At 45.5% G+C, this 9,408-nt stretch overlaps 1 protein-coding gene across 1 annotated transcript; it reads left to right on the plus strand.

Moving 5' to 3' along the window:
• Positions 1-2,324: 2,324 nt before the first annotated feature.
• Positions 2,325-9,405, plus strand: INCA1 (inhibitor of CDK, cyclin A1 interacting protein 1). Its single transcript, XM_006863483.1, has 7 exons — positions 2,325-2,365; positions 7,246-7,359; positions 7,591-7,630; positions 7,817-8,010; positions 8,395-8,560; positions 8,781-8,920; positions 9,219-9,405. Exons 1-7 carry the CDS (start codon positions 2,325-2,327, stop codon positions 9,403-9,405), a joined length of 882 nt encoding a protein of 293 aa, XP_006863545.1.
• The last annotated feature ends 3 nt before the right edge of the window (positions 9,406-9,408 follow it).

Below are 9,408 nucleotides of genomic sequence, written 5' to 3' on the forward strand. Positions count from 1 at the left end.
GGGCGCGCGCCGTCTCGAGGGGGGCCGGGAGGGGTTGGGAGCGACCCGGACTATTCTTGTTAAAGGGGCAATGCTCCCGGGACTGCGGGACCCACCAGATGGGGCCTGGGAACCCAGCCGTTGAGGCAGAAGGGCATGCTGGACGCGGGGGTCAGAGATGGTCTCGGGCTCCTGAAGCAGGCAAAGATGGGGGCGGACCCCGGAGGGGACCCAAGCCCCAGACCCGCGTGCAGGGGGCGGAGCCTCCAACCGGACCCCGCCCGCCAGGTGGCTCCGCCTACGCCCCGCCCCTAACGCGCGACGCCTGTCGGCTCCTGTCTCAACTCTGGCCACCGCCTCTCTCCTCCGGGCTGGGCCGATCGTTCTAGAATTCGCCGCGCAGCTGCCTCAGGTGCTGTGGCCAAGTGCACTCTGCTGCAATAACGGTGTCCCGGCACCCTGTCCCCGCCTGCCCCTCAAGCTCGGCTGTCCCAACATGTCCCGTCGTCGCCTCAGACTGAAGCAACCCCTTCAGGCCTGGTGCTGTCTCAGGCCGGGGCTGTCCCCTTAGGCCCAAGCCACCCCCTGGATCCTACCTAGCACCCCCAGGAGGCATGGGTCCACCACTTAAGGCAGGACTGCATCCTCAGACCCCCAATTCTGCCCTCGGTTTTAGCTGCTCTCTGCCAGGCTCTGGCCACACCTTTGCCCATCTGCTAGGGCCCAAGCTCCCCCCCACCAGAGACCTGGCCACTCCGTTCAGGGCAGGACTACCCTGTGCCCCCAGACTCAGACCAACTCCTCAGCGGAGTGGTCCCTCGGATCTTCATCTCCCCTCTCAGGCGCCAAGACTACCTACCTCCTCACCCCATCCTGCCCATTAGATCTCCAGCCCCCGCTTAGAATCAACTCACTGCCTGAGGTCCAGATGCCCCTCAGCTTCCAACTGGCTCTTGAGTCACCTACACTGTAAGCTCAACTGTCACTAAATACCAAACTCAGCCCTAAATACCACTTTCTCCACCTTTTACCGCACCTAATTGCCTTCTCAGCTCAGGCATGCTTAGTTTTCCTTGGATACAAGGGGGTTTCGTGGGAAGATTCCATTCATTTTCAGTTCCATTTTTTTCATGAACCTCTTGAAGTCCCCTTGTATTTGTTCACTTCTAGCAGTTGCTAATTGGCCTTTTCTGTCCTTTGTTGTTAAATGCTATTGAGTGAAGTCAGTTCCAACTTTAGTGACCCTGTATAGGGTTTTCTAGGAGCAGCTGGTGGGTTGAAACTGCTAACCTTGTGGTTCAAACCAACCTTGCAGTTCAGTGCATTATACTGCAGCACCACACCAGGACTGTCTTTTATGCTGCCTAAGTGCGCTCTCCTAACTTATCTAGTATTCTTAACTGTCTCTTTACACACCCCACCTGACTCTTGGTGGTGGTTACATGCCATCGAGTCGGTTTCCGAGGCTGTAAATCTTTACAGGAGCAGAAAGCCTCATCTTTCTCCCGCAGAATGGCTGGTAGTTTCGAACTGTTGACCTTGCAGTTCACAGCCTGATTCATAACCACTACACTACCAGAGCTCCTTACCTGACTCTTAGGTGATCCTTAAAAAAAAAACAACACTGCTATCAGTCAATTCTGACTCATAGCAACCCTATATAGGATTTCAAAGACTAAATCTTTATGGTTACAAACATCCTTATCTTTCTTTCTGAGAGCAGCTGGTGGTTTTGAGCCACCAAACTGGCAGTTTGCAGCCCAACCTTGGCTGCCCCTAATTCTGGATCCATGCAACTGACTCCTTTGTTCATCTTCCTTACCCATCAACACTGCCAACTGCCTCTTCCTTCCCAATTGACCAGTCTGTCCACACATAAGTTTCACTAACCACTCATACTCAATTTATTTATCAATCTTCAATTCTTCTAACTGGGTCCTAACCACCAATTCTATACCAATTCCCCTGCCCCCATCAGTCTCCACCTGTTCTTTCTCATTTTATCATTTCATATTTCCAGTTCAGTCACTTAGCTGCCAACTGTACATTTCACTTACTCTATACATTTGGCTTCAGAAATTTTACTTTCTCCTTTACTTTGAGCACATCAACCTTTCTTAGGCTCACCATTTTCCGTCTGTATGTTCAGCTAATAAAGCCAGCCCAGAACTAGAAATAACCTTTTAAGCTCCCTTCTTTTGGGAGACCCATAACACCCTCTTCCCAATCTCTAAATCTGCTACTGATCTCCTCCCTGAGCTATTACATGAATGAATGATTCATTTTCTATTATCCTCCCAAGGCCAAGGAGGAGACTCAGTCCAGCCACCCAGCCCAGTCCAGTCATGCAAGTACAAGAAGATGGAGACTTCATCCCCTTTGCCAAGTGAGTCTTCCACACCCAATAGAGAGGATGGGTATAGGATGAAGGGAGCTTTGCATACCTGAGTCCTTTCCTGAGAGGAGTAGGAAGTAAGAAACAAGAAGCTCAATGCTTGACCTCATTAGTTGAATGATAATTCACTCATTTATTCAGCCCATCATTGTAAACACTACAGTGTTCTTGGGCAGTTATTAGGTACAGGAGATTTAGTAGTTAGTAAGATAGGGCCTGCTCTCATACAGCTTACATTCTAGGGGAAAGAGACAGAATGTATAAACAAATATAATCGCAACATGTGAAAAGTCCTATGAATAACATAAAACATAATGTAATGGAAAATAGTGTGTGTGAGGTGACACAAGATTAGATAGAATGTGAAAGACTTCTGGGGAAGTAAATTTGAATTGAAACTTTAATAAATGAGAAGGAGCTAGTCATGAGAAGAACCAAGAGCAGTAGAGGGTAGTAGCAGGTGAAAAAGCCTAAAAAAGAAAACAAGCTTGGTAAGTTATAAGAACAGGGAGCAGAGCAGTATAACTGACATTTAGTGATCGAAGGATGGAGTCCTGGTGTGGCGCTGTGGGTTAATGCGCCAGACTGCAAAGCTGTTTGAACTGCAAGGTCAGCAGTTCAAGCTCACCAGCTGCTCCTTGGAAACCCTATACAGGGTCGGTATGGGTCAGAATTGACTCGACGGCACATAACAGCAGTGATCAAGGAATAGCAGAGACTATAGTCAAAAGCCTTTTAAAGCATTCTTCATGTATGTTGTTCTTGTATGTCTTCATGTATGTCTTCGGTCATTAGTGTCTAATGCATCAAATCGGCTCTTGAGATGGTCTCTGAATTCAGGTAAGATATACTCAAGGACATATTTTGACTCTTGTGGACTTGCTTTAATTTTCTTCAGTTTCAGCATGAACTTGCATATGAACGATTGATGGTCTATTCCACAGTCAGCCCCTGACTTTGTTTTTGCTGATGATACTGAGCTTTTCTGTCATTTCTTCACAAAGATGTAGTCAATTTGATTCCTGTGTATTCCATCTGGTGAGGTCCAGATGGTGGTGTATAGTTGCCATTTATGTTGTTGAAAAATGGTATTCGCAATAAGTCATTGGTCTTGTAAAATTCGATCATGTGATCTCTAGCATCATTTGTATACCAAGGTCATATTTTCCAATGATTGATCCTTCCTCTTTATATCCACCTTTCACATTCCAATCACTTGTAATTATCAGTGCATCTTGATTGCATGTTTAATTAATTTCAGACTGATGAAGTTGATAGAATTCTTCAATTTCATCATCACTGGTTTTAGAGCATTTGGTGCATAAACTTGAATAATAGTGGTATTAACTGGTCTTCCTCTTAGGTGTATGGCTATTATCCTATCACAGATAACATTGAACTTCAATTAAAAAGACTGAAAAAAGAGACTCTGAAACTTGCTTTTGAGTGCAAAGAAACAAAGCAACTGGAAGAAGTGATGACGTAAAATCACTAAACAGAAAATTTTCAAAGGACAGCTTGAGAAGACAAAGCCAAATTATAATGAAATGTGCTAAGACTTAGAGTGAGAAAACCAAAAGGGAGGAACAAGTTCAACATGTCTGAAGCTAAAAGAACTGAAGAAAAAAATTCAAGTTTTGGGTTGCAGTAATGAAAGACTTTATGGGAAAAAATGGTATGGTGCCATAGGATAAGCACTTGACCTTAAGGTTGGTTTGAACTGCAAGGTCAGTGGTTCAAATTCAGCAGCCACTCCTCAGAAACTCTATATAGGGTCGCTACAACTCAGAACTGACTCAGCGGTACTTGAAAACAACAAATGGGAAAAATAGTGAATGATGCTGAAAACATCAAAAGAAGATGGAAGGAATAAACAGAGTCACTGTACCACACCAAAAAATTGTCTGATGCTCATTCATTTCAAGAGATACTGTATGATCAGGAACCAATGGCATTGAAGGAAGAAATCTAAGCAACACTGAAGTCACTCGCAAAATAAAAACAAGGAAGGCTGCAGGAATTGACAGAATACAAATTGAAATGTTTCAATGAACTGATACAGCACTGGAGGCTCTCACTCATCTATGTCAAGAAATTTGGAAGACAGCTACCTCGCCAACCTATTGGAAAAGATCCATATTTATGCCCGTTCCAAAGAAAGGTGACCCAGTGGAATGCAAAAATCCTTGGACAATATCACTAATATTACATGCAAATACAATTTTCCTGATGATAATTAAAAAATGGTTGCAGCAATTCTTCAACAGGAAAGCTGCCAGAAAGTCAATCCAGACTCAGAAGAGGACATGGAATGAAGGATATTGCTGAGATCAGTTGAATATTGGCTGGAAGCAGAGAATGCCAGGAAGATGTTTACTTGTGCTCTATTGACTAAGAAAAGGCATTTGCCTGTGTGGATCATAACAAACTATGGATAACATTGCGAAGAATGGGTATTCTAGAACACTTAATTGTGCTCACGGTGAACCTGTACATAAAATTAGAGGCAGTTGTTCAAACAGAATAAGGGGACACCAGCCACTCACTGGAAACCCTATACAGGTTCTCTATGAGTTGGAAGCGACTCAATGGCATTTAACAATAACAAATGGTTTAAAATTAGGAAAGGTGTGTCAGGGCTGCATCCTTTCCCCATATTTATTCAATCTGAACAAATAATCCAAGAAACTGGATTATATGAAGAAGAATGTGGTATCAAGATTGGAAGAAGAGTCATTAACAGCCTGCAATATGCAGATGATACCATCTTGCTTGCTGAAAATGAAGAGGACTTAAAATACTGATGAAGATCAAACAAAGACTACAGCCTTCAATATTGATTGCACTTCAATGTAAAGAAAATAAAAATTCTCACAACTGGACCAATAACATTATGATTAATGGAAAAAAGATTGAAGTTGCCAGACTTCAATTTGCTTGGATCCACAATCAATGCTCATGGTAGCAGCAGGCAAAAAATCAAATGACGTATGGCAAATCTGCTGCACAAGCCATCTTTAATTCGTTAAAGAGCAAAAATAGCACTTTGAGGACTATGGGGTATCTGACCCAAGCTGTGGTATTTTCAAATACCTCATATGCATGTGAAAGTTGGACAATGAATAAGGAAGACTGGAGAAGAAGAATTGATGCATTTGAATTATGGTGCTAGTGAAGAATATTGAAAGTACCATGGACTGCCAAAAGAACAAACTGGTCTCAGAAGTACAGCCAGAATGCTCCTTAGAAGTGTTATAGTGAGACTTCGTCTCTCATACTTTGGACATATTATCAGAAGGGACCAGTCTTTGGAGGACACCATGCATAGAAAAGTGGAGGGTCAACAAAAAAGAGGAAGACCCCCAAACAGAATGACACAGTGGCAACAACAATGAACCCAAACAATTGTGAGAATAGCGTAGGACAGGGCAGTATCTAGTTCTGTTGTGCATAGGGTCACTATTTGTCGGAACCAGCTCAACAGCACCTAACAACAACATAGTCAAAGAAGTAAGCAGAGGTCAGATCCTGTAGAACGTATAGGCCATTAAAAAGAGGTTGTAGTTTATTCTAAGAACAATAAAAGTCATTGGAAGGTTTTAAGCAAGGAAGTTTGACACGATCACTCTTTTCCAACTTTTTTATTATAGAAAATTTCATATAAATACACAAATAGAAAAAAAATAGTATAACCAACTCTACATATCCTTTTTACTCAGCTTTATTAAGTATCATTGTATGGATAATCTTTTCATCTATACACACTCATTTGGTCCTCTACTTCCCAGCGTATTTTGAAGCAAATCTCAAACTTTATGTTATTTCATTTGATTATGTGTTAAAAGATTATTCTCACTGTTCTGTGCAGAATAGATAGTTGGAGGATAGAAATAGGAGCAAGAAGAGAAAGAGCCTACTGCAGTAGTCTAGGCAGTGGGGGATAGCCTGGAGTAGTGTGGTAGAAATGGAAATGGTGAGAAGTGATCAAATTTGAGTATATTTTAGATAAGAAACAGGACTTGGTGGATTGGATGGGGAAGGTGAGAGAAAATAAAGCATACCAGATATTTAATCCTAGAAACTTGGTGTTTGGAGTGCCTTTCAGTGCCTTTGGGGAGAAGTTAAGTGGGCAGTTGAACCTGAAAATCTGAAGCCCTGGGGAGGAGCCAGGATTAAAAATAGAAATTTGGCATTTTTAACACATTGTTGTTGTTACGTGTGGGGGAGTTGGTTCCAATTCATAGTGGCCCTGTATAGGGTTTCCAAGGAGCAGCTGGTGGGTTTGAACCACTGACCTTGCAGCTGAAACTGATCTTGCACTTCAGTGCACTATCCTACAGCGTCACCAGGACTCCAACATATGGGTGATATTAAAGTCAGGAAAATGGACCTACGGTGAGATGGAGATAGAGAAGACAAAGAGCCCAAGACTAAGTCCTAGGACACTCCATTTCTAGAGATCAGGAGGACAGTCATTCAATCTGGAGGTTTTGGAAGTGAAGAGCACTGTTCTCAAGCAGCTCTGCACATCCATCCCTACTTAAAGGCTATTAGTCCTAAGATAGAGAAACAAGAGTAAACAGAGATTCTACTCTGCTGGATCCTTGCTTTGACTTAAAGAACCCTGACTGTCATATCTCCTGAAAGTCGAGCAACCCTGTGTGCTAAACATGAGACTCTCTGGCTTAAAAGCTTGAAATCCACTCTCACCCCAGTTCCAATGTAGAGCTTCTTTCAAATCAGAAGCCAAATTACCTCTCAACTCAAGTGAGTAAGGGAGGGAGTCAGGAAGACAGGACTCCTGAATCCTTGGTGTGAGCAGGATCTAGAAGGGAAAAGCCAGGCCTGAGCCTACTTTGTCCTCACCTAAGGTGTTCCAGAGTGGTCAGCCGATCTCCACCCCTCAGCTTGCCTTCCCAGAGCCTCAGGATGACGCCTCAGCGTTATGGAGATGTCTTTTGGGAGAACCTTAGTCAAAGGCCCAGGTGAGTAGCAAGGGAGAAAAAGGGGACTAACTAGAGGTAGGAAGGGAGGTGAGGCTGTACAATTTTAAACGATCAGAAAGCCATATAGCAATAAGCCTTTGTCTAGGGGTAATTGCCTAACTGTCTGATGGATGTTGGGCTCAAAGCCATACAGGTGGTTGGGAGAGGCCATTACAGAAGCAATGTGGGTGGGGGTATGCTTCCTGCACTGGCCCACTTTTTGTGTCACAGCCCCATCTGGACAGAGGAACAGTACATTCCACACACGCAGGTAGGACAAACTCTGTGCTTCTATCATCCCCAGCAACCCCTATAACGCCTCCCCTCTAGTGTCCCCAACCAGTGCACTGACCATGCCCTTCCTCCTCATCCCACCCCACCCCCCCCCCCCCCCCCCCCCCGACCCCTGTAAGACTCGTTCTGCTCTCTAGTTCCTTCTCTCCATTCTCTGGCACAGAGAGCCACTGGTTACTCCCAGATTGGCCTATACCCTCCTGAGGGGCTCCCACCCCCTGAGTTGCTTTGCAGAAGAAAGAGAAGGAAGCCACGTTTTGCAGGAGTGCAGCAGGGACCTGGGGGTATTCCAGCCCGGGTAAGGGCTGTTGCTTATCACCTGGAGGATCTACGGAAGCGCCAGGGAATCATTGATGAGTAAGGAGAAGAGAGATTTGAACTCTGGGAGCCTAGCAGGGTCCAAGGACAAGATGGTTTGAGCCAAGGACGGGGTTGAGAGCTTTGAGGGAATTGGAGATTGTTTGAGGATGAGCCTTGGGCTTGGTATGATTGAAGCAGAATTTCTATAATGTGGAGAGGAGGGAGGGAGTTGGATTAAGTGAAAACTGGAAAGCAAACCATAGAATTAGATGCAGTGGGGAGTAGGGGGTCGCTGAGCTGAAAATACTCCAATATAAAGGGAGCAGAAAGTTGGAGATCAGATAACACCCCTAGGTCCCAGCAGGAAGTATTTCAGGCAGAAAGGTGAAGACTGGAGAGGCAAGGAGTCCAGGCACCTCTCTAAGCATAAAGTCTCTGCAGACTGAAGAAGGCTCAGTGGGGCAACTCTGGGACCCCCTCTGAGCCCCTGGTGCTTGGTGAGGAGGGCCCACGAGTCCCCGACATCACTGAATCCACTGACCTGAAAGGAGAGAGGGCAGCCTGCCTACAGGAAGACGACCATTTCCTCACTAGTGGCAGGGCCCAGGTATGGTTGGAGAGAAACTTGGTGGTGGTGGAGGGTGTTGTGGATCTCTGGTCTTGCATGGAAACATGGGGGAAACCTGTCTAGGATTCGAGAGGAACAAAAATAAAGTAGGTAAGCACCAGAGACTTGAGGGTACCTGGGCTTGGGGATTAGGAAACCTGAAGAGAGATATATTGTTTCCACTAGATTTTTTATTTTTCAATTTCCCTCATCTGTACAGCTGCTTTGGTCTCCCTGGAGTCCCCTGAGCCAGGAGTCGTCTTGCCTCAGGGGTCAGAGCTTCCAGGCCTCCTATAACAGTGTCACAGCCAGCAGGAGGCCCCTTTCCGGTCCCTGGGGGATGGAATTTGAATCTGAGGAGTAAGGAGAAAACTTCCACTGTCCCAAGGCGACAGTGCTGCCTACTGGACACCAAACTAGTTCCCCATTTCTGACACGAAGGCCTTTTCCAGCTTCTTTTACCATCCCTGGCACTAGGCATTAACAGCCCCCTTCATGGGAGCTTCCTGAGTTCTGTTTTCCTCTAGAACCCGCTTCTAGCATCACGTTCTCTCTTCTCTGCGCTGTTAATTTAATAAACCAAGTTGCGCCCAGATGTGTGTCTTTCTCTTTGTGAAGCGGGAGGCCAATGGGAAAAGATTCCTTTCCTCTTCTCGAGGATCCAGCTAAAACAAAGTCTGGACGGGACGGGCCGCCCCAGTTCACGAAGAGCTGTCCAGTCTAACATTCCTCGCCAGCCCTTCAACTTCCAGCACCTGACACCACCCCGTCCGGAGTCCGGCAGTCGGCCGAGCTTCCGTCTTCGGGACCCCGGAATCCTGCCCTCAGCACTGTTGCCCTTTTAGAAG

The sequence above is a fragment of the Chrysochloris asiatica genome, unplaced genomic scaffold, assembly GCF_000296735.1.
Source record: "Chrysochloris asiatica unplaced genomic scaffold, ChrAsi1.0 scaffold00054, whole genome shotgun sequence".
NCBI classification, from domain to species: domain Eukaryota; kingdom Metazoa; phylum Chordata; class Mammalia; order Afrosoricida; family Chrysochloridae; genus Chrysochloris; species Chrysochloris asiatica.